General features: G+C 40.5%; 1 protein-coding gene across 1 annotated transcript in view; it reads left to right on the forward strand.

The window, feature by feature from the left end:
- The first annotated feature begins 3,186 nt into the window (after positions 1–3,186).
- adgrv1 (adhesion G protein-coupled receptor V1) overlaps positions 3,187–25,470 on the forward strand; it is a 95,864-nt gene continuing 73,580 nt past the window's right edge. Inside the window, exons 1-23 of the mRNA XM_062416710.1 lie at positions 3,187–3,372; positions 4,136–4,285; positions 7,562–7,657; positions 8,715–8,819; positions 9,066–9,179; positions 9,585–9,815; positions 10,176–10,513; positions 10,695–10,965; positions 12,845–13,171; positions 13,711–13,887; positions 15,024–15,247; positions 16,418–16,544; positions 16,718–16,903; positions 17,213–17,393; positions 17,841–18,004; positions 18,092–18,215; positions 18,315–18,575; positions 19,614–19,740; positions 19,929–20,152; positions 20,885–21,619; positions 23,347–23,720; positions 24,483–24,662; positions 25,141–25,321. Of these exons, the coding sequence (XP_062272694.1) occupies positions 3,187–3,372; positions 4,136–4,285; positions 7,562–7,657; positions 8,715–8,819; positions 9,066–9,179; positions 9,585–9,815; positions 10,176–10,513; positions 10,695–10,965; positions 12,845–13,171; positions 13,711–13,887; positions 15,024–15,247; positions 16,418–16,544; positions 16,718–16,903; positions 17,213–17,393; positions 17,841–18,004; positions 18,092–18,215; positions 18,315–18,575; positions 19,614–19,740; positions 19,929–20,152; positions 20,885–21,619; positions 23,347–23,720; positions 24,483–24,662; positions 25,141–25,321 (5,083 nt within the window). The remainder of the gene's footprint in view (positions 3,373–4,135; positions 4,286–7,561; positions 7,658–8,714; positions 8,820–9,065; positions 9,180–9,584; positions 9,816–10,175; positions 10,514–10,694; positions 10,966–12,844; positions 13,172–13,710; positions 13,888–15,023; positions 15,248–16,417; positions 16,545–16,717; positions 16,904–17,212; positions 17,394–17,840; positions 18,005–18,091; positions 18,216–18,314; positions 18,576–19,613; positions 19,741–19,928; positions 20,153–20,884; positions 21,620–23,346; positions 23,721–24,482; positions 24,663–25,140; positions 25,322–25,470) is intronic.

Genomic DNA, 25,470 nt, shown 5'->3' on the forward strand with positions numbered 1-25,470 from the left:
CTTGCATTATGTTGTTCTTCCCTGGATTGATACAAAATGGTGCATCACAGATATAGTGAATACTATGTATAGTGAGCATTTGATATTCATTGGACGCTATGTGTGTTCCGGTAGTAAAGTAATGCAGTATAAAAAAACATAAGTCAGCTGACTGCGCTGTCACATAATAAGCCAATAAAAACAATTTTGGATGTTCAGAACGTGAAGTCTTTTTAGTTGTGGTGTTGTCTGTGGCTTGCTAGAGTGCCAGGTTCCAAGCCCCAGCCATCAATTTCTGTTCCTTTGGCCCACGATACTTGTGATGGACAGGGTGTTTTCATGCATTATGAAGCTCTCTAGTGTGCTGGCCTATCACCCAGCTGTCTGCCTGAGCATTGAGACCTTGCATTTTGGACGTGTATGCTGACTGTGGCAGCTCTATCTATGCATACGCCTATCTGTGCACACATTTGACTGTGTGTCACATATTTTTGAATGTGTCTCTGCGCACCTCTCTACATGAACTCTGACTCCCAGCCTTATCAATGTCAGAGGTCTGTGCCAGACACCCCATGACGCCTTTTGCTGTGACAGACAGATCCTTGGTCCTACTGTAACCCCTGGGGTCAGGGTTGGCACAATGCTTGATGCCAACACAAAACTGCCCCGCAGCTTATAAGCAAGACCTGTGCCATACACACAGCATCTGCTTTGTATTAGGGAGCGCAGCATCTGGGCCAGTGGATGTGAAATGGACCATCCACATCACTACTTTTTGGGAGTAAGGGTTAAAGAGGTTAGAGGGTTGGATGCTTGCTACCATCCATCTGAAAGACTGTGGTCTAAGGGATGTTATTCAGTCATTTGGAAGTGAGGTTCTTATGCACAAAGATGAACTGAAGAAATAGCCCATGGGAACCCAGACCTTTTGTTCTGACAATAGAGAGAGGAGAAGATATAGAAAGAGTTAGCTTAAAAGAAAAAATCATTTGTTCTTTATTAGAGAGTTGTGATTGATGAGGGATTGCTATAGCCAAAAAGCATTTGGTGCCATAACCCTCCATCATAACTCAGTTGGGTAGGCAAGTGGGTATACGCCTGTCTGTGTCTGTGTGCCCAGAAACTACACACACCCTTAGGTGCACTATTAGCCATTAGAATTGACTAATACAGTGTAAGGCAGGTCCAGGGAGGATGTTGCAAGAAAGAGGGGATTTCACTCAAGTTCTCAGTGGTGCAGGAAGTTCCTGACCCCAGGACAGAGAGTAAGGTGAATAACAGGATTTATTCAGCCCAGGCCTCTCTTTGTCCGGCAATACACTCACCTCTCTTCCCCCTTAGCCTCACCCTCTGTTTCCCACCGTCCAACCTTGCTACCCACCAGCACTAAATCCCTTTTTGATGGATTTCCCAGCAATCTTTCCACTGCTGGCATGTGTCTAACAACACACACACACACACACACACACACACACACACACACACACACACACACACACACACACACACACACACACACACACACACACACACACACACACACAATAACATTCACACACATGTCTGCATCTATTGATTCTGGCTCAATCAGTCAACCAACAGCTTTTAATGCTGCTACAGTGTCTTGCCCTCCTTTCTAAGCTGACAAACTGATTGATGGATGGTTGCTATTTATACACCAGGCAATACTGAGAATAACTCCAATTGATATAACAGTAATGGAACATATGAAAAATGGGATATTTTCAATGTCCAACTTTCCTAAACGATTTCTGCTTATGAAAAAAGGGAGCAAACAGCATGACTTCATACACCGTAGCTGCTGATGTTCTTTTTCAACCTTGTAATTAAGAGCAAACATTTTTTTAAAGACCTTTACGTGTTCATACTGTTGGCAGTGCTGTGTGGTGTAGATTATGAATGGGATGGGTAAAAGGCAGCAAGGAGGGGGAGAGACAGGATTGAGTGGCCACAATTTAGCTCCCAGCTGGCTCCACCCCACTTGTCATGCTGTGTTGTTTTGTTGTGTTAACCATGACAACTGTCTCAGTGGCTCCATCCAGCTTTAGGATTATTGTGGGTGAGAGAGTTGAGCAGGAGAGGAGAGGATGTGAGAAGTAGAGAGCAGAGGGGAGTAGAAGAGACAAACTAAAAGTGAGGATGATTGGAGGTAGCAGGAGACTATAAATGATAATTAGAAAGAAAGAAAGAAAGGAGTGTTGAAGTGCAAAACACACAGTGAGCTTCATGTTAAATTACTGAAACATACTGATCTGATCTAATTTATTCTGGCATGGCATATTAAATTCATATAGTTAAGAGGAATAATCTCAACAACAAGTGCTTTAACAGTTATAACAACGTAAGGACAACAGTCGTAATTATGGAATACATTTATGAATCATTTATACCACTATACCATCAAGTCTGCCAGCCGGCCTGGCATATTTTCACAAGCCAGTCCTTCTGAACATCTGGCCACTCGATACTGCTTGTATTTATATCATATTAGCTATATCCTGACTGTACATTTTTTCACTGTGATATCTACATCCATCATTAAAATAATGAATGAGTGAATACATTATTCATTATAGAAAAAGTCTTGTAATTTCTAAAAGTGTGTCTGGGTTTTCCCATTATCCTCAACCCTGAGTTGACTTTTAGAGGGGAGACATCCTATATCTTAATTCTTAAAGCTGTACCTTGAGGGTCCCTAAATTTTAGATTTAAATTTTTATGTGAGTTTGTTTTTATGTTGTTTTTTTGTTTTGTTTTATGTTTGTTTGTTTGTTTGTTGTTGTTGTTGTTTGGGTTTTTTTGTGGGTGTATAGTTAGAATTGTATTATCGTGGTTTGAATTGCTTCTATTTTTAAAACTTACCCTAACCCTAACACCTAACCCTAACCCTAAACCTACCCTAACCTTAAAATCTGACTCACTGAAGCACCTTGTTTATTTGTGATTTAGTTACGTCTTTGTGTCATTACTATTGCCATTTCTGAAGTGGTGTTGCATTTGTTAGATGGTGAAAGATATGTCAAATACATTCAATGAACCTCTCCAACCTCTCCAGTTGAACCTCTCCAACTCTATATTTGTAACTTCTACAAATATACTTCTTTTAAATTTCAATGTATGTACTGTGTCTGTCTCTTCTGCAATTTTAAAAACATTTCCTCCATGTGTTTCCCTCTTTTCATAGGAATGCTCCCTGTCCTTCTGCTAGCCGGGTTGATTCAGGCTCTGTCCATCCCTGGCACTACGTCTGAGTCAGCCACACTGCAGTTCCTGGGGCAGACTGACTTTGTTGTCAACGAGAGCAGCACAGCTGTGATCCGGCTGGTAGTGGAGAGATTGGGAGACCCGGTCAATGTGACAGCTTTGGTTCTGGTAGGACATCGGACAAGCTCGAATACCATATATAATAATATCATATCACTATATTATCCTGCATAAGAAACCCCTCAACCCATAAAGCCACCCGAAGCAGACCACGCAGTAGCACCATCTCTTTGCTCTGTTAAGGCTGTCACCTTTATGTCCAGCTGAGGACCAAGTAACTTTTCATTTATGGTAGCCAGTGATGGCGAAATCAGAGAGTGTGTCTGCAGAAACTGTCTTGGAAATCACAGAATGAGTTTTGGCTTTATTTACTTGACATGGGGGCTAGTGTCAGCTGCTCACAGTTGGTGTCTGGCAAGGCAAGCTGGCCATGCAGTGGAGTGTGGTTGGGGGTTTCCTATGCCTCTTGATGTCTTAACCATATTTCTTCTTACATTAACTATTATACCTGAACTTCCATTACCTTATGAATTAATGAAATCCTACATAATATGATACTTCCTGTCAAGAAACTAACAGACAGACACAGAAACAAACAGTCGAATCACAAAATCTAGCAGATAAATTCACCAGTGGAGAGGAAATAAAGTGACAGGAACACAATATCTGCTCTCTGTCGCTGGAAAGAGCTGAAACAGTCAAAAACATTGGCCCAGGGGCATCCTATTGGCACAGTTGTCTAAGACATAAATCATGTACATGCAGCATCCTAGGTTCAAGCTTCTTTCTCTCCATTTTACATTTTCAGATAATGCATAAAACGCAGTGTTACTCTGAGTGACACCATGTTGTGTTTGCTTGTTTTATCCAGCTAGAGGGAGCTGACACAGGGGACTTTGAAGCCATTAATGCTGCAGCCTTTCTACGGTCCACTGAGTCCAGTAAGACAATCTTTATTGCTGTGAAAGATGATGACTTGCCTGAAGCTGATGAGACATTTACCTTCAACCTCGCTCTACAGGTAAAAAATCTATTGTTTCTCTGAAAAGTTTGCGTGACCATGTATGTCAACCTTTCCTTTGCAGACTTGCAGTTATGTGCCAAATATTTCTGGATGGATGACCAATCCCTCTTGCTCCTTCTCTCTCTCCTCTCTGGAGCTACAAGCTTCCTTTCCATAAAAAGTCCCACTGTTCAAATTTTGCCCCTGACCATCTTAAACCTTAACCCCAGCTACTAAGCAATGGGGAGTGGGGGCGTCAACCACAGTAAGCCCTGAGAGGCTTTGAGCTTCTGGGTCTTTGATGTTTGTGCTCTATAGGACTTTTTCCATGGCTGGCCTGGGTGGGGCTGCATGTTGTGAGCGTCTCTTAGGTTCCCCACTAAAAGACACTTTTGTGAAAAGAAACTAACTTTGACAGCCACAACCTCACCACACATAGATTAAAGTGATTTTCTAATTCTCTGCACCCATTGACTTCAATGGGCATGTCCGTTCCGTGGATTTAATTTCTGTGTATGTTATGTGTTCAGTATTGCAATTGATATACTATTGCAGATAAAAGCTCAGTTTACAATGAATGAATGGATTCACAACTAAGTACATTACAATAATTTGTATTTATAATAAATATCTAAATATATAATATAAATAATAAGAAAATAATTTCTAATAATTTACATTTTTAAGACATTTTTGCTGACATCATTAAACACAGAATATTATCAAAAGTCGCTACTCTCTACTATTCTAGACTAGATGAAAAAAGTAGAACGGACAGATGGTGTGCAATAATTGTTTTTTATTGTCTTGCTATTGTACATAGTCTTATATAAGACAGCTGTAGATGTTTGCACGTTTGAAAATATTTTAGGGGTAGACATTGTAAATCCCTCTCAAAAGAATTACCATCACCTTCAGGGTGCCTTACACCTAGAGGCTATCTCCATGGTTTCATTTAGCCTTTAGCTGTCAAGTTTGATTGATGAGGGGGTGCTGCTCTTGCTTTCGGACTGTCTTATCCCTCACTAAAAGACCTAAAACAAAGGTTGTGAATTGTAAATCACTGATTGTCATCTCTGCACATTCACAAAACTCTCAACAGCTGTCAACAAGAGTGACTTTCCTCACAACATTGTTAATTTAATGCTACATTTTTGTGTCATCTGGTTAAAAACCAGCAGGGCAAGCCTGTATTTAGCCTGCCACTAAAGTGAAAGACCAGCTGAGGCCCACTTAGCCCTTCTGTTTACACTACAGCGAAGACAAAGCTTTGACCAAATGCTACCCTATCAGCTTACTGAAAGACTGTCGGGAAGATGAATGTGCACTACAAGAGGTGTCACAGATCAAGCATAAGGTACAAATAAAGGGTTTATGAGGAAACATTTATCATTGCCAACAGTCTGTTACTATAGTAAATGAAGTGTTAGTTAGTAAGAAAGTGGGAATATGACAAAACATTACATAGAAATAGTTTAAAATTGTTGTGGACCAGAGCAGGTGCAGCCTGCCAGCAACACTAACACTCAGTGGGCTGTAGCATATTCGATTCGGGGAGGCAGTGTTTTTTGTACTTTTGTACTACTTTTTGTATACAGTGCATATGACAAGTATAGCTTTTAAGTAGTATTTGTGTGATTGTGTGTCTCTGCATAATTGAGTATGTTATTGTCTATGTCTAATGTCTATGATGTCTATATTGAGCATGTGTGTGTGTGTGTGTGTGTGTGTGTGTGTGTGTGTGTGTGTGTGTATGTGTGTATGTGTGTGTGTGCGTGCGTGCGTGCGTGCGTGCTTGCGTGCTTGCGTGCGTGCGTGCGTGTGCGAGCAGACTTCTGGCTCGCTTGGTGGCTTGGCTTTGTTTGGAGTCTGTGTCTGTGAGTTGACCATTACAAAAGCTCAGCAGCAAAAGAAAGCTCTGCTACAGCTGGGAAAAGCCCTGTTTGAATAGAGGGGTGAATGCAGAAGGCCTAAGCACTTGTTGTTGTTGTTTTTCATTTTCTCCTTTGCCTGCTGTCACTTTAACATGCATGCGCACATGCTGGCATGCGAGTATGAGGGGCCGTTTAGGAAATAATTCATAGTTGCTCTCACATCATACTCATGCGTTACATCATACTCTCTTACAAACACTAGTATAGTCACGCACACATACTATCATACTCTCTCACATACACTACTATAGTCACTATATACTATAGTATAGTAGTATATGTGAGAGAGTATGATAGTAAGTGTGTGTGACTATAGTAGTATATGTGAGAGAGTATGATAGTATGTGTGTGTGACTATAGTAGTATATGTGAGAGAGTATGATAGTAAGTGTGTGTGACTATAGTAGTGTATGTGAGAGAGTATGATAGTAAGTGTGTGTGTGTGTGTAACTATAGTAGTATGTGTGTGTGACTATAGTAGTGTATGTGAGAGAGTATGACAGTATGTGTGCGTGACTATACTAGTGTTTGTAAGAGAGTATGATGTAACATGTGAGAGCAACTATGAATTATTTCCTAAACGGCCCCTCATATGCGAGTGCGCACACACACACGCACACACACACACACACACACACACACACACACACACACACACACACACACACACACACACACACATAGTGGTTTTGTAAAGGATTTTGCCTTCAGTTTCTGGTTATTATACTTCTTCAAGACTCTCATAGTCAATGATATAGTAGAGTCCTGCACATGCACAAATGAGCCTGTATCCAGATGTTTGTATGGTGCAAATGGAAAGCCTGTGCACATGGTATTAGTCAGGACAGTTAGTATTGTAGATACTTATGAAATCATTGGTAAGCTCACAAATGGAAACCTTGGAAGGTAACATAAAATAACATGTTTAATAGGGTTCAAAAAAAGGGAAACTGTCCTTGCACAGATCACAGGTTATGGTTCTATTGTTCAAGTTAAAAACTCAGTGTAAGCCTAGTGAAGTCATTGTTTGATGTTAAGCACACTGAAATTTTGAGTTTGTCAGGTCTTAGTGCCGAGTCACAGAGCACAGCACAAGTCCTGAAGAGGTATCCCTCTGAGAGGGAACCTGACAAATCAACTGGGCTGAGACCAGTACTTCCTGTCTTTGTGCCTTCTCACCAGGACCTCTCAGTGGGAGCACAAGAATAAAGTGAAGACAGTGGATAAGGCAGGCGTTCTGGCTTTTCACATGAGTGTCAGGGTTAGCTGATGGGGGAAGGGTTGAGGTGTGTTAAAGTACATACTGTGTATGTGGCCTGGTTTTATCTAACCAATTCAATCAATTCTTTCTACTGTCTAGAGCTCCTCCAATGGCGTGAAATTGGGAACACCAAGCAAGGCAACCATCACCATCCTGTCCAATGACAACGCCTTTGGAATCATTGCCTTCAACTCTGTAAGAAACCCTGTCATCCACGTGCATTGTCTTCATTTGTTTATGCACTTTGGTCCTGTATATAATCACCTAAAGAGCATACATTGTGTGATAAATTATAATCTAGATTCTATGATTAATTCAATATACAATAATAGTGAATATAATCAGAAAAAAATGTCTGCCATATTAGCAGTTGTGCCACTATTCACAAAATGAATTCTAAAAATTGGCCACTGGCCAAAATGGGCCACACCAATGCACAATGCACCATAACAACTTGCATACATTTGCATTGCAACCAATTTTATAATGTAGATATCACAAATATTACTTACCAGTAGAAACAAAGGGGTCAGAGGTGGAGAAATACAGGCCATCTACAGCAATGATTGGTCCTATCATACCAGTATTATGGTTGGGGGCAAGATAAGCGGGTTTCCAGGGGCAAATAAAACCACAACATTCCCTTGGATTAACTTATCAGTGGGAGTTTATAGCGTTTCCATGGTAGCTATGGTATATTAGGAACTGTTTGCCCCACCGGCCCAGCTGGTCTCATATGCTGGTTAGTGATTCGGCTTGCTTCAAATCTATAAAAGGCCTTCTGACCACAGTAAATGCATTGATGTATTTACTTCTGTACAGAATTTAGGATACTAAACTAATTGCAGTATTTGTGCAGCATTTCTTTGCTTTCCTGTGTCCTTCTTTCTTGCATCCTCCTGAATTTGTTTTAGTCATGACAAATGAAACTAGAATAGAAAAACAAATCTATTTTCCAAATTTTATGTCAATGATAATGACTCCAAATACAGTGAGATTGAATGTGATTTTTGACTCCATGTTATGATGGAATATTTTTTAGTGATCAATCAAATTAATTTACTGAAACTGAATAAAAAATAATTTTGTGCAACTTGCACTGCTTCATCTCTGCTCTCATTATAATATAATTAACTATAATTTGAATTATCCTAATAGTGAATACAAAACTTTGTTGAAATGGTTAAAATTAATTAATTGGGGCTCTATTTCTGTTTGTTTGTTTTTCTCTGTCTCACCCTCTTCATTTCAGACTGAGGAGATCATAGTCGATGAGCCGAGAGGAAAGAACCATTATGTGCCTCTCACCCTGATTAGAGAAAAGGGAACATATGGGACTGTGAATGTGAACTTTGAGGTAAGAAGAAAACATACATAAAACTAGCAGAACTAAAATACTTTCTTTATATCTGTTTATATGTTATAGATATGTATCTGACAAACTGGCTTGTTTTTAACTTAACTAACATTCATTTGATAGTTTATTCTACTAGTTAAAACAAGACTTGTCACTGCAAGAGTTTGGAGAATTTGGACCGAAAGAGGAACATGTAATTCTCTCATTGCTCATGTGTAAACATCACTGCAACTTCTTCCTGTTCAGATCTCTGGAGGTCCGAATCCTGCCATTGAAGACCTCAGTCCAGACAAAGGGAACATCGCCATCCCTGTAGGACAGGCTATAGTTCACTTCAGTATTCTCATCCAGGATGACCAGGTACTGAACAAGATCCTCATTCAAGCCACCACATGTGACAGACATGGATTAGCTTGTGACACTCTGTCAGTCCATCTGTCTCTCTATCAATCTTTTAGAGTGACCCCAATTGCCCTGATGGGTATGGTTGCTCTTTTTAAACATCAACATTTCAAAGTTTGATAGGACAAACCCCTATACTATGCAATATGTTTGAGAAATATAGAACTAACCATACACATACTGCTGTCTGTACAAATAACTATGATTGGCCTAATTGATGATAAAAGGTTAACTTTTCTAAAGACCCCCTTCATGAGACTATATATATTGCTTTAAGTTGCATATTCAGACTTTAAAAAGCAGTTGCATATAATGCACCACTATGTGTAACTATGAATGTGCTTCCCTTTCTCTGTGGACCAGATCCCAGAGGATGATGAGGTGTTTTTGGTTAGACTAACGGGTGTGGCAGGTGGAGCCCTCCTCAGGCCCAATGCCAGCAGTGTTCAGCTGAGAATTCGGCGTAATGACAGCCCACTGAGGTTCTCCCACTCTATCATCGCAGTACCAGAATCTGCTGGAGTCATTGCCCTCAATGTGACCCGTGGTCATTTAACTGAGGACGGGCCACTCGTCGGCTCTGTTGACACTGAGGTATTTTTCTATGAACCACTTTTTTGTTTGTTGTTTAAAATCTAGCAATATTCATTATCTGTTGACCTTACCAACTTACTGTACAATTGCGCATGTTGACTGTAGACATTTGGTTATTGAAGAACAGGGCTCAACTTCTATAATTACATACATGCAGTATAGTATATAGTGTGTCCGTGTGTGTGTGCGTGTGTGTGTGTGTGCGTGTGTGCGTGTGTGTGTGTGTGTGTGTGTGTGTGTGTGTGTGTGTGTGTGTGTGTGTGTGTGTGTGTGTGTATATATATGTACAGTATATTGCTGCATAAAAAAACATTAAGCATGAAACATTTTTTTAAAACCTCTGGACTATACTGTTTTTAGGTCTCTGTAGATTACATGGTGGTGAGCGGTGAAGGACTGGGAAGCGCCACACCAGCTGTGGATTTCCTTGACCTACAGCCAGTCAGAACAATAACATTCCCTCCATTTGTCTACAAGACCAGCCTGCTGTTTAACATCTTCGATGACAAAGTGCCAGAAATTGCAGAATCCTTCCATGTGGTCCTGCTAGAGGAGACAGTCAGAGGAGATGCTGTTTTAGTACCACCCAACGCTGTCCAAGTGACCATCGAGCCCAACGATAAGCCTCACGGTGTCCTGTCCATCAGCAGCAGTGCAATACTTCAGCCAATCAGCATCAATGAAGACCTGACACAGAGGTGGAAAACTTAAAATACATAGGAAACTATGATGAAATATGTGGACATGGGCAAATATTATATACATTTTTTGGATTTATAGTAATACTGTAACTTCTTTAATAGCTATAATGCACATCTAACTATGAGTGTATTTTAATAAAAAGGTGAACCTTTTTCTTTTTTTCTATCCTTCCACTAGATTTAATGGCATCATTATTGTAAGAAACGGAGGCAGCTATGGTGATGTGTCTGCCAACTGGTCGATCAGTAGAAACTCCAGTGACCGCTCCCCTGTGTCAGATGACTTGAGTCCTGCAGCGGGGACAGTTAGATTCTCTGCCAGCCAGGTGACCGCTGTGATTCCAATAAACATCTTGGCAGATGATCTACCTGAAGAGGCAGAGGCCTTTATTCTCAAGCTACTGCCCAATACTGTAACCGGAAATGCTGAGGTTGATGAGCCCATGGAGGTCAGTTCAGAGGAGATCTTTGATAGGCTAGTGTTTGTGTATTTAATTGTAACTTCTATTTGATGCTATGATGTGTTTGTGAAAGAGAGCAAATAGAGAGAGAAGGGTGCACTTGTTGGGGAACATATCCTCCAGATGTTATGCATGTGTTTTGCATGGTTGTGTGCTTTTGTGTGATCTACTGTAAAGTACAGTGGCAAACTTGGCATATTCTGCAAAAGTCGACCCCTTAGTCTCTCAATTTGCTCTTTGGGTGTTCCCTTAATGTGGCTGAATCAAAACAAAACGGAAACAGCAGGCGCACTCTGTGTGTGGTGTCTGTGTGTTTTTTTTTTAGAAAGCATGGGTAAAGTGGTGACAGGTTTTTTATAGCTTCCAATTTTTGTCCAAGCCTTTTGGCTATGTGTGAAAGCACTGGGCACATCTCAGTCTTGTTTATGTTTGAGGCATGAGATGAGATGCACACAAACCCTGCTTTGTTCGCAACACACAACACACAGCACACAGCACACCACCTCAGGTTGTGAGGTTACAGGGCCTGTTTGCCATCTGTGTATAACGAGTATGCTCAGCAGAAATTTCTTTAAGAATTAACAGATGACTTTAACAGTGGGACAAGTGAGTCAGTGTTATGTTTCATTAATGTTACAAATGATAAATCATGCACACCAACACACATTATACAAAGCTATAAATCAGATCTTGTGAACATGCCAGGCAATGCATGAGACAAGTGTAGTTTTCAGGGAAATGAACGAGCCACAGTTAAAACGCTCATGAAAACTACTCTAGCAGACTTAGCAGAGTTAATTAAAGAGGATGCCTCTCTAAAGTTAGCTCAGGGCTCTGTTTTACTACTTTCAGTCCCACTTGTTTTCTTTCTTCTCTGTTCCTCACCTCTCCTCATTTCTTTCCATTTTCAAGATTCAGTTTTAGTCACGGAAAAAGAGGATATGTAACAAAATTCCAACAGGGTATTGATGAGATATCTGAACTTCATAGCAATTACCATCTCACACTCACACTGCACCTGGCTTGGAGTTGCTACCTCCTATAAGCAGTGTGGTGAAGAACTACGTGTAAAACATGTGAAATCCCATTCTTTTCCAAGACAAGAAGTGTATAAAATGAATAGCACAGAATTTAAATGTGACTATATTGTAACCACCTATAGTCACCTGTAAGGTCAGCCTAAACATTCATTTTACTGATGGGACTTTTTGGGTACAATTTACAACTTACCTGGCACTATTTGGAAAAAGTACCTTCCAACTTCTCAGTTTTGTCCTCATACTTGAGTCTATCATCTTACTTTTTTCATTGTATCTGCAAACAATACTCCATAAACAAGTTATTTGTGTTCTATGAAATGTGTATTTGATCATGTCCTCCTCAGTGAACATATACAATCTACATATTTCTCCTTACCTTTCCTAATTTGTCAATTATACTCTTAGGGCCTGATTTACTAAGATCCCAAATAAAAGGTACTAAATTGCGTGCGCAGTGCAATAGATTGCGTGTTTCGTTTGCGTGCGTTTTGCGGATGATCTACTAAGAATAACTGCGTGAATGAAAACAGGTGCAACATGGTGGAGACAGCAGTATTTAAATGAGGGTTTTGCGTTTCTTTATGGAGAGTTTTGACGAGCAGAAAGCTGCAAGCGCAAAATGAAATGTGATAAGGTTCTAGTGGAAGAGGTTAACAAATATATTGAGTTATAACAAAAACAAGGACGCAAACCTCAGTGTGCTGCGTTAGTAGATCAGCTTGCACATTTTTTGTGAAGATGTCAAGTTTGCACACTTTTTTACACACGCAAACCTTTAGTAAATCAGTCCCTTAATCTTTTCATGCTCTCATCCACTCTTTCCCCAGATGGTGTTCTACATCCAAGATAGTGATGATGTCTATGGGATGTTTCAGTTTAATTTGGCAAAAGAGCAAAGCATACAGAGCCAACCTGAGGGCCGTTTCCTGTCCCTAAACTTCCTACGGGATGGAGGCATGCTCGGTGATGTGTCTATGACTCTCATAGCCCTCTACATTCCTGCAGGTCCAATAGACCCAGCGTTAGCCCGTGACCAGGTTCTGAATGTTAGCAGGTCCGTTAATGTGGTGTTCTCCCATGAGCAGGAGGTCCATGTCATACTGCCAATCAGGAATGATGCCTTTCTGCAGAACGGGGCTCATTTCTTAATACAGGTAACAATTCTGGAAACATGATGAAGTGAAACACATACATAACACATGATTGGATGAAATCTGATTTTTTTTTTTCATTTTAGTGACATGATGATTTTTTAAAAGTTGTAATCCAGGCAACATTTGCAAGCATACGTTTTCTGTTTGTTTGCTCTTTGGGATAAATCAGTCCTATCTTCATTTGAATGTGAGAATGGCTTGACAGTGGCACTCAAACCTGGCATCTTTCTATGGGAATTGCCTAACTGTCCAAACTAACAACATCACCTAGCTCTTAAAGCAAGCAAAAACGTACTAGAAAAGCCTTCCTTACATTCAGAACTATAATCACACCACACACTTAAATTCAGGCCTTTTAACTGTAAACATAAATGCTGTGAATGAAGCTCTGACTTCAATTGTTCTGTACAAGTGACAGAATAGAAATAACGAAGTGTAATAACAGCTGTATTCTTTACTGATGAATTAAAAAAAAAAAAAGAAACATCTAAATATCTATTCCTTGTTTGAATGTTGGTGTTATTTTCTCTTTGTCCTAGTTGAATGCGTTGGAGCTGGTAGATATTCATCCCCAAATTCCCTCAAACAGCCCAAGGTTTGGGGGGCCTCTCAACCTAACCCTGACAGTCAGCCCAGACATTGCCAATGGGGAAATCGGATTTACTAGTAACACCATGGTGGTGGTTTATGAACCAGAGGACACCAATACCAGCATGGTAAGATACAACCCCCCATTTCAGCACTAGTAAATACTGATAGTTTAAGGTCTGTGTTCAGTATTTTTTTGATTTGATTTGATTAAAAGGGATATAAATGTACTGGGAAGCAAAAATAAACCATTCATGAACTATTACATATAAATAATCCTGTCAGGAAGACACAATACAATTTTCAGCTGAGTTACCTGACAGCTTTAAATCGGCCCTTTTTTATATTATGCTATCAATGACTTTGTGAGAAAAAGGTTCATGTTTAATCAATTGGTGGAAATCTGTGAAAAGGTTGCTCCTCTCCCTTTCACTGGGCCCTGGTGTCCAAGATTACAAGTGTTTTTTATGTTAAACCACTCATTTCAGTCCAGTGTTTCTGTTAATTTATCAATCATTTTACGCGAATAGTGGAATACAGGTTTAATTCAAGTAATTCAGGTAGTTTTTTTATTTTGTTGAAGGGCTTCAATCCTTTTATTCTTTTTGAGAGTTTGATTATGGTAGGGCAGATTGTCTGCTTAGTCAATAACAAGGACAAGAGGTTGACTGTTTAGTCAATAGATGCTATCAAGTTGAGATAGGAAGGATAAAACTGTTCTTTGGTAAATTACATTTTGGATAATTTGATACACTCATAGCTGTGTGTGTGACCACAGAAAATTGTTATTTTCAGCAGTTACAGGAATTCTGCATCAGTGTTGTTCTATATGTTTTAAAGGCTTGATATCAATCTAGCACATCCTGCCTTAGCCTGAGTAGATGGTACATTCCAATTAGGTGAGGCTGCAGATTTTATTTGTTTGTTCATTTCTTCAGCTTAAGTTATTTTTGTTGAATTCACCACTGTTTCATTTATGTTTTTATTAATAAATATCAACTTTTTGTGCACACAATCTCGCCCACTGACCTGCTTTGTTTAACATTCCTTTAAAGGTTTCCAGTGCCAAATACAATCTTATCCCCTTTTTATGCGGGGGTGGCACTACAAGATATTCGACAAAAACATTTTGGTTGTCATACACTCATACACAGTAACAAAATGCATCTCTAATTTTTGCCACCATCCTTCTAGTCAGAAACCAAGTTTTCTGTTGGTACATGTACAAATGTATGGTAGTTCATTTTCACAATGTTTGTTGCAGGTGAACCTTCCTCTGCGGCGTGATGGGACAGATGGTCAGGCTGTAGTGTTCTGGAGTCTCCATCCAATCGGAGCCAATCGTGGGGATGTAACAGTGAACGATCTGCAACCTTTAAGTGGCTCTGTTGTCTTCCTCTCTGGGCAGAGCGATGCCTCCATCAATCTCACTGTCTTGGCTGACAATATACCAGAGGTCAATGAGACCTTAGTGCTCACTCTGGATAGGTAAGGAGTGACATTGAACACATCATTTTGTTAATTATCAACGTTGATTAGAAGCTTCTGATCTATCCACAAATAATTATGATAAAATAAATTTGGTGGGTTTAGAATGTGAATATCATGTAATATTTTAAAGCCAACTTACAAGTGAGTACAGTGGGATCGGACAAAGCGGGTGCGATCTCATACCATACCTCCCTTGATTCTCTGTAGATGTGTGTGGGTGTGTGTGTGTTTGTAGTGGCGGTTTGGGGGTGGGTTCATCTGTTAGTCTATGTTCTGATGAGAACAGCACCTCTGCTTCCCTCCCACTCCTCCCCTGCAGGGTGGAGACTGCACGCTTTATAGTGTATTTCGGGTAAGTGGAGAGTGGAGTGAACCTGGGCCTTTTGTGTAGCATGAATCAGGACCTTGTTTCTCAGAGAATGGCCTACTTCAGGATTTTTGGGGTCTTTGGTTGATGTGGGGATGAGGGGCTTTGGGGTGGGGGACTCTGGGATGGTGTGAAAAAAGGGAACCCAAAAGAAAGTGGTTTTGGGGAGTAAACACAGTATCTTCTTTATGTGTTTCACTCTAATTTAACCAGGCTTGATTGTATACCCTTTTGAAGATGTCAGTGTTTGTATGCATGCAGTGCCTTGGCTGTGACTGTTTGTTTGGAGTACTTCATGTCTTTGTCTCTAATTTACCCGTTATGTGATGCTTACTTGGCTCCAATTTTCTGAACACACATACAAACACACACACACACACACACACACACACACACACACACACACACACACACACACACACACACACACACACACACACACACACACACACACACAAACATACACACACATACTCGCAATAAAGATGCTGGCACAGTGTTGATTGACATTGTTAATAAGAGCTGTCTTAACAGCAAATCTTAAGCATACGGAACAAATGATGGATGATCATCACACAATACAAGGAATGTTTAGATTAAAGCTCAGTTGTTTTGTCGTGATATTTTGCATGATGTTGATGATGTTGAACAACAGCAAATGCAAGACAAAACATTATAGGGTGCATTTATGTGCCTTCCTTGCTTACACCAAACACAGCTTGACAATCCCTTATTAAGGAGGGCATAAGTAATATTTAGCCAAATACATCAACCTATTTTGTTCACTGTATGTTTCCCAGGAGTAATGTGGAGAATCAGATCCTGAAAGCTGGCTTTACCAGCAGAGAGATTGTCATATTGGAGAACGATGACCCTGGGGGAGTCTTTGAGTTCTCTCCATTCTCCAGAGGTCCATGGGTCATCAATGTAAGTCTAACTGCAGTTTTACAGACTATAAGACTAAATTTGTTTGTATAGTTTGTATCTAACTAGCTACGAACAGTATGAACTGATAGTTACAATAATGAAACTCCACAGATTGTTATTTTCTCTGGATCTGTTCAAATTACATCTGTAAACTTTAAAACTTTTGCACCTAGGAGGGTGAAACTGTGGAGCTGTATGTGGTCAGAGCCCAGGGACAGCTGTTAAAACAGCTGGTACGATATGCCGTCATGCCTTCAGGCAACACTGAGTTCTACAGCGCCACAGGCATCTTGGAGTTTAAACCAGGGGAGAGAGAGGTGGCGGTGGCATTGGTGGCTCGGCCTGATGGTGTGCCAGAGGTGAGAATATGTTCATTAAAGTTAATATAATATTAATTTCCTTCATGACAAAATAATGTCCATTTGTTTTAAATCTTGTTTAGAATAATTTAGCAAATCAAGTTGCTCATCATTTGATTCAAAATCTTGCAAGTGTGTCTCATGAAACAAGTCAAAATAAGTCAACTGGTTTCCATATATACTGCTGTAATGTATTTAGTTTTTGATCGAATCTATAACAGATTGTAAAGATTATGCTGTTTTTGATGCATGAAAACCTGTGTGTGTGTGTGTGTGTGTGTGTTTTTATGCGCGTATGTGTGCATGCAGCTGGACGAGACTTTTTCTGTGGTACTTAGCAGCCACAGCACTCCACCCAGTCGCCTTGGCAACCACAGGGAGGTCAACATCACAGTGCGGAGGAATGACGACCCCTTTGGGGTCATTGAGTTTGCCCAATCAGGACTGACAGTGGCCATCAATGAAAGCAAAGGGAACGAGATGCACAAGGGTACTTTGGATTAGCACTCTTTTAGATAATAGCTATACTTTTCCATGTCAAGTGGTATCTCATCGACCCTTAAAATTAACCTAATTGGATGAATCGCAGAACATTTTTATGCCAGTAGGCAGAGTTGGACTGGGGAAAAAAAGTTTGTATTTTACTGTAAATAATTTTTATGTCCTAGTTAATTAAAAACTGAACAATCAGAGTTTATGTAGTAAATAAAACGTGTTTGTGGCAGAAAGTTCACATATATTAAGTAGTAAGAGTACTTTGTTCAAGTTGTGGAGCAAGCAGGCAAAAAAATGTGTGCTAAAAACCTAAAAACAGAAGCCAGTAGCCAGAAAAATACATAATCATTGTGTTATATATCAAGAGTAAAAGGACCACATTTGATGACTTGAGGGAAAGTTATTTGTCTAAATACCTCTGTCTATTCTGACTCTATCACAGCGGTGTACCCTGTAGTGAGGAACAGGGGTCACTTCGGAGAGGTGTCTGTCTCCTGGGTCTTGGAGCCAGCCTTACCTGGAGACGTTAGCCCACTCCAGGGAAACGTCACCTTCAAGGAGCGCGAGTACATGAAAAACCTCACTCTCTTCTCTGAACCCGATGAGGTAAAAAAACCTGAACTCAATAATGCATGCCAGCCCAATTTCAGTTAGTATGTTTGTTTGAATTTTTATTTTTATTTTTATTTTAAGATCCCAGAGGACATGGAGAATTTCACCATCACACTGCTAAATGCTACAGGTGGAGCAAGAATGGGAAACATTCTCAATGCAAATTTACAGATTAATAAGAATGATGACCCCATTTATTTTTCTGGTAAGAAATGTACTGTATATAAAGGATATTCATTTATTATTGCCACAGCCACTCACTCCCCTCACCTGTCTCTGTCCTTCTCTCTTGCCTTGTCTTAAGAACCTGTAATCGTGCGGCTTCAGGAAGGTGGCGTGGCCAACTTCACTGTTCTGAGGGCGGGACGGGCAGACTTTCTTGTCACAGTGATGTACCGTGTGCAATATGGTGATGCGTCGCCAGGTGACCTCACCCTGCTGAGTAATGACACGTTGCTGGTGTACGATGTGGGTGAATGGATGAAGAACATCTCTGTGGCTGTTGAAGATGACAACATACCAGAGACTGATGAACCCTTCTATATTGTTCTATACAACGCCACCGGTGAGTATATGCTTCCTTTCAAACAAGACGTTAGTTCAGCGAAGTATTTTATATTAGAAGGATAGTGTCTGTGAATCAGTGTTCAGGTCAGATAATATAGTGCACGTGTCAAATCTTCATATTCATATATTATATAGATCCCTTAAAAGAATGTAACCAATAGCTGCAAGTCAGTTACAGATCTCACCTCAATAACCTTTCTTGCCTTATTGGGAGTTGTATATGTACACAGAAGAGTAGCTGGGTTATTTAACATTGTCTGTAGTAACACTGAATGCTCTCCTAATCCCAGTATTGTGTGTTAGGGATGGGAATGAAAGACTAGTTGGCCCCAACAGGACCTTAATTAACAGGCTCCAGACTTTCTAAGACACAAAGACTGATTACTCCACTGGCCTCTTTCTTTTTACTTAATGACATGAAGTAGAGTAGATTAAGGGTCAGTCTCTGGTTTACACCAGGGGATTGTCCTCTATATAGGGATTGCATTGAAAGTCAATAACCCTCATGTTAGAAGTCAATCAAACGCATACTATGACACTGACACTTTACCTTGTCTTTTTAATTATGAGCAGATTTGCATACCTATTTCAGTGTTCTTGTAGTCTGGCAACTTGAAGTATGTGCTTGTTAGAGGTCACTGCACTTGTGTGAATGCTATTTCAGCTAAATATATTTTCTGGTAGCTTTTATTCCTTCCTTAATTTTATACAAAAAGCTTAAAGGTTTATTGAGGCTCTATCCTTGAGTTTTTTTCACTTTGACTCCTTTGCTAAGAGAAGCCCATTCTTATGAACTCTAGCTTTTTCATGGATAAGAAGCCCTTTCCTACTTGGCCTGGTTGCCATAGTTATGGCATGCTATGTTAGTGAGACAACCTCCCCCTATTGCATGAAATATAGAATGACAATAACAATATGGCCAGCAAAATGCATGTTAGTCTCTCTTGTGCCTATATATATGTAAGCAAGGCATCTTTTTTGGCAACTCTGACATAACATCATCATGACTAACTTGATCTTATGTGTATAAACACAGGTGATGCTGTTGTGTATGGAGCAGACACGGCTACTGTGGTGATTGAGGCCAATGATGATGCCAATGGGATTTTCTCCCTGGAGCCAACAGAAAAAAGTGTTGAAGAGGGCAAAACCAATAACTTCTAGTAAGGAAAAGTTATTTTGTGCACAGCATCTCATGATAATTTAAAAAAAAAATGGTGGTTGTCATATTTATTGTAACATTTTAATGATTTTTAAAATATTTTGTATTGACAAAACTGTGACATTTTCTTGTGTCACTTTTGAGATAAATCTTTCATGATTGTTAAAATTATTATTCTATCTGTCCCAGTGTCCTGCGTTCAAGGGGTCATTTTGGTAATGTCACAGTCTTCTGGCAGCTTTATGCCAACGACTCAATAACCCCACTGGATAAAAACCAGGAGTTCACCAATACATCTGGCTCCATTACCTTCATCACTGGGGAAGAGTCGAAGCCTATTGTCCTGGAAGCCATTTCAGATAAGCTTCCAGAGTTCAATGAGTTCTTCGTCCTCAGGCTGGTTAATATCTCAGGTGAGTTCCAGACAAAAGTATTAGGTTTGATAGATAATGTAAACATGTATGAAGTTACCGTTTGTGAAGTGGCAGCTGCTATAATGAATGATTATTGACATTAAGGGTAAACTAAGAATAAAGTTTAATTTTAGTCATAATGAATTAGAGGGGATCACTGGTGATTTTCTATATTATTTAGCAAATCTCATGTTGTCCAAAAACACATCAAAGAGTCACACCCCTGCACTGGGTGACACGTTCCTTCGTCCCTGACAACACAGGTACAGTCACATTATCATAGCTTGTTTAGAAACAGCCCTATACAAATAGTGATAAAATAGCAACCAGCCACTGCATGCAAAAAAATACAGTGGCATCTGCTGTACTAGGAACCTCACTCCTGAACGTTAATATTTTATTGCAGTTTTTACTCTTTGAAGCCGTTTTTCTAAACAAGCTATGTTAACCACTCTCTTCAGGGAAGGAAGAACATGTCACCCAATGCGGTGGTTGTGGCTCATTGATGTGTTTTTAATAGTTTTTGGACAACCATGGAGGTTTACAGCAAAGGGAATGCAATATATCAACCTTTGGATAATGCCCAACAATTGGGAGTAGGATGAGTCCATTGCTGGCTTTGCTCTGCACACTGTTTGTTGACAACAAGAAAAATATGGAGAATCGCCAACCAAATCATTTAAATCATTTTTTTGTTGCAAAACCCTTCAGTTCTTGTCTTTATATTTTAAGGTGGTTACCCAGGGGAGGGTGGACGACTGGCTGAGACTTTTCTGAATGCCTCACTTGTCATCCCTTTCAACGATGATCCGTTCGGTGTCTTTGCCATCACTGACAGCAACCTGGACCAAGAAGTAGCTGAAGATGTTCTCTCAGAGGATGATATGGCTGACGTCACTACTTTCACCATCCTCCGACAGCAGGGTGCTTTTGGTGATGTGCGGGTTGCCTGGGATATTGTTTCTGGCCGCTTCCCAGATGGCCTTCCTCTGATGGATGACCTGCTCCTTGTAGCTTCATTCCCAGATGAGGTTGAAATGAGGCCTCATGCCAGGAGACACCACTCAGCCACAGACACATGTTTTTTCTCTGGCCTTCCAGGAGCCTATGGGACTATCTACCCTGAAGATGGGCCAGCTCCTCTTGGAAACTTTACCTTTTCTGCATGGCTAGTGCCTGGACCAGACACGGATGGCTTCATTGTCTCTAAAGGTACCAGGAATGGGACCTTGTATTATGGAGTGAAGGTCCATGTCAATGAGTCTTATGTCACAGTGATGCTGTACTATACAGTGATGGGGTCAAACAATACCCAAGTGGCTCGAGCCACTGCTGAGAAGTTTGTGGAGGAGAATACGTGGTTACATGTGATCATTACAGTCGATGATGGGATTATTGAGTTCTTCCTTGATGGAAACCCCATTCCTGGAGGGTTGAAGAGCATCAAAGGAGAAGGAATCACTGATGGTGAGCTATTCTACAGTATTAGAGATGTATTAAACATAACAGGTTGTATGTAGAGTGTGTGTCATATTCTTGTTGATTACTTTCAACTTGTGTTTGTTGTTCCTTGTAAATACAGTTTATTTATGTTTACCAAGTTTTCACAACTTTTTAGCTTGTTCCACTTAATATCTACTTGGGCATAAAAATGAGGCCCCTGTGCATCTCTGATGACTCATGATGCTTGAAAACTCCATATCAAAGTACTGATACCAGATCACATTCATAGATGAAACATTTTGATGACAAATGTAGACAAATGTAAATAATTTTGTCTGAAACCCTTTATACATTGACATTCTGTTTTTAATACCAAATAACAAAATCTACTCAGACTAAGTTGTGACTTTACTCACCCTGTAAATCCAGACGACTGCTCACTGTTGTTTCAGCACCATGGTCAGTGTCAGAAAGGCACAAATATCATGCTCATGTCTGTGTAGTAATTATGTTATTGGTGGCCCAAGTGTAAGTTTGTGAATCAGCTTTTATGATTTTGTGTGTGTGTGTGTGTGTGTGTCTGTGTCTGTGTCTGTGTGTGTGTGTGTGTGTGTGTGTGTGTGTGTGTGTGTGTGTGTGTGTGTGTGTGTGTGTGTGTGTGTGTGTGTGTGTGTGTGTGTGTGTGTGTATGTGCAAAACTGTATGTATGACTGTATGGGGAGGGTTTTTTTTTCTCTTCTCCTTATTCACATATGGAAAGACAACAAGTCTTCAAGCATACATATAGATGCATGAACCCTCACACACACTAATGCACATTCACGCACACACACAAACACATGCGCGCACACACACACACACACACACAAACCTCTCAGTCGCTTCTTCATTGTTCAGAGCTATTGGGACTCTGCGATGCTTGAGTGACCACTCAGTCCCAGCACTGCTGGATATTGTTACTGCTAAAGGGAATCAGTCTGCATTTTCTTTTCTTTCTTTTCTTTCTAATTAATACAGACAGTAGTGGCAGCCTGTATTGGACCAATAGCTCCCAGAGGCGAAATAGCCTGATGGCTCCTTGGCTAACTTTAATCACTATAGATATATACATAATCATCAGTTGTGTCATGTGTTATTGTCTGCTACTGGTAACTCATCCTGCAGATGGACCATTTTGTGTCAGGGCTTTGTATTTGCTCACTGTGGCAGATTTCCTGCATTTGTCCCATTTTGTACAAGTACAGGAAATGATAGCCATGTGAGGTGTAAGTGTATAAATGAGTAATGAGAAAGAGCTAGACTAGACCTCAGCAGCATTTGGTAGCTTAATCAAGATTATGTTTTGGTCACAGTACACCTAGAATAGCAACCAAAGTAGTTCCACCATTGACAATAATATGATTATATATTAGCCCCCCCCCCCCATTGTAATGGTAAAAGCCCCTCTGCATCAATAAAAGTCACATTCTTCATTGTGAAAATGATGCAGTTCATATTATGTTGCTAAATTTTCAACAGTTATCAAGTTATGAGAATTATAAAACACCAGGAGAACTACAGAACACACTCAAAAAATAAACACCCCAAGGTTTTCCAACAGCTTCTGACCCTCTTTGCACCACATAAATCTACTACTAAATGTCAGTGTTTTCCTCAGTCATATTGTCTGTCATATTATATGTTACATATTCTATGTACAGCTGCTGGTTATATACAATTTTGTTTACTGTTTTTGGATATGTCTTCTGCAGGACCTGTTTCACTGTTTATTGGATCAGATCCGGAGGGTGAACAGCGGTACACAGGCCTTCTCCAGGATGTTCGGTTATATAGGACAAAGCTGAACCGCAGCCACATCCACGAGCTTCACACCCAGCCTGCTAAAATAGACCTGCGTAACATCGCAGGCTACTTACGGTACCGGCAGGAGGAGAGGCAGAAGTCGTTTGTGGTAGAAGTAAGGGATGATAATGAGGAGGAGGGAGAGGAGGTCTTCTATCTTCAGCTGGTGGCAGTGCACGGGGGAGCCCGCATCCCCCTCCCCAGACCCACTGCCATACTACGAGTCATGAAGAGTGACAATGCCAATGGACTTTTTGGATTCACCGGTGCCTGCATACCTGATGTAAGTGCACAGTATTTAGTAAGGGGCATTTAGTGTGAAAAAACTTTCTTCTTTAAGCATCTAAAAGTACCTCACAAACACTGCAGTTTTCAACTGCATTTTTTAAAATTGTAAATCAGACTGTTAATCAAGTAAATTAGGTGTCTTCTGAATAAGCTTAAGTCAACATGTCTGTCATTATAGTAGTATTTGTCGGTGTCATCACTCAGTTGTGTTTACACAGAAAACATATGCATAGAAACACATGTAATGGAAACCCACTGGTTTGTCAGTCCCTGTCCTGCTGCATATTTCATCACACTTCATGCCTGGCTGCAGCAAGAGCATGCTCTCCCTTTTTAGTTGGATTGGATGGGTGGACTCATGTTGGCCCCTCTCAGGTAAAGCGACAGCTGGTGTGGCTGCAGCAGGTCTACCAGTCAGGGCATTCCTGTAGAAGTAGATCAGGAGTTCCAGCACTAGAAATGGAAGATCTAGTTCCTCATTTCCATCAGCACAACAGGTGGCAGGGCTGGCAATGGCATTCCATCAGAACTAGAGGATCCTCTCTATTTACTAGACCCTTTAGTGATAAAAAAAAAAGGCGTACAGGCATGTGGGCTATCTGGTACCCCTTCTCTAAATCACATTATTACTGTGCTGGAATTTGATAGGGCCATTAACTGTTAAGCATAACTGCAGTAAATTACTGTTATAAAATGCATTCAGTATTGATCACTTCCTCCATTGTTATCATTTGTATTCCCTTGTTTGTCCTTACAGACCACTGACGAGGGCTCCACCATTTCTTGTGTGATTGAGCGTATGCGAGGATCTCTGGACCATGTGTATATTAACTACACTGTTACCCAACTGGATGTCTTGGACAGTGAGACGCCAGCCCATCAGGATTTTGTTAATGCAACTGGAGCTGTACTCTTTGTGCCTGGACAGCGCTCTGAGGTGTGTGTACTGTGTGTGAGAGTGACTCAACCATTGTACATGTATTAATGTGACTTTATATGAGCTGAGGAAAACCCCTCTGAGGTAATCCAGGGTCACACATGTAGGTGAAATAAGCGTGATACACCTATTGTGCATTGTATTTACATATCAGTAAACTGATTTCAAATAAATACTGTATGTCCGGTTTAACAGCAGTGTTTTAGTCACCTAATTGCAACGTTACTTGACAACCAGCCCCACCTAGTGGTTGCTTGTTTGGCATTTACTGATGAGTCAACAGGTGTCAGCTGGTGATTAAGCTTAGTCTTTAATCCTTTGGCACACAGCACACACACACCATGAACACACTGTACACAAATAATGTACTTACAGTTAGACTCCGTTATGCAAAATCAAGTATTTAATCCCAGTTGAGTGAGATACAGCCTGGAGTCAAACATAACACAAATGTACTGGATGTGCATTGTTGTTTTAGGTACTGAACCTATTGGTGTTGGATGACAACCTCCCAGAGCTGGCAGAATCCTTTCAGATCACACTGGTGTCAGCAGAGTCTGGTGATGGGAAGCCAGGCTCCACCCCCACCAGCGGAGCAAGCATCGACCCCAACAACTCTGTTAACACTATCACTGTCACAGCCAACGACCACCCCTATGGTACTTACTCACACACCTAGGAAACAGTGTTACTATTATTAGTAGTATGTTGTGATAAGTGGCTTACCGGGTTAATTGAAACTAAGTACAACTTTCTCTTACCTTCTTCCCTTCACTCGCTTCACTTTTTCTTGTGGCATATATTTGTA

The sequence above is a fragment of the Scomber scombrus genome, chromosome 4, assembly GCF_963691925.1.
Source record: "Scomber scombrus chromosome 4, fScoSco1.1, whole genome shotgun sequence".
Taxonomy (NCBI): domain Eukaryota; kingdom Metazoa; phylum Chordata; class Actinopteri; order Scombriformes; family Scombridae; genus Scomber; species Scomber scombrus.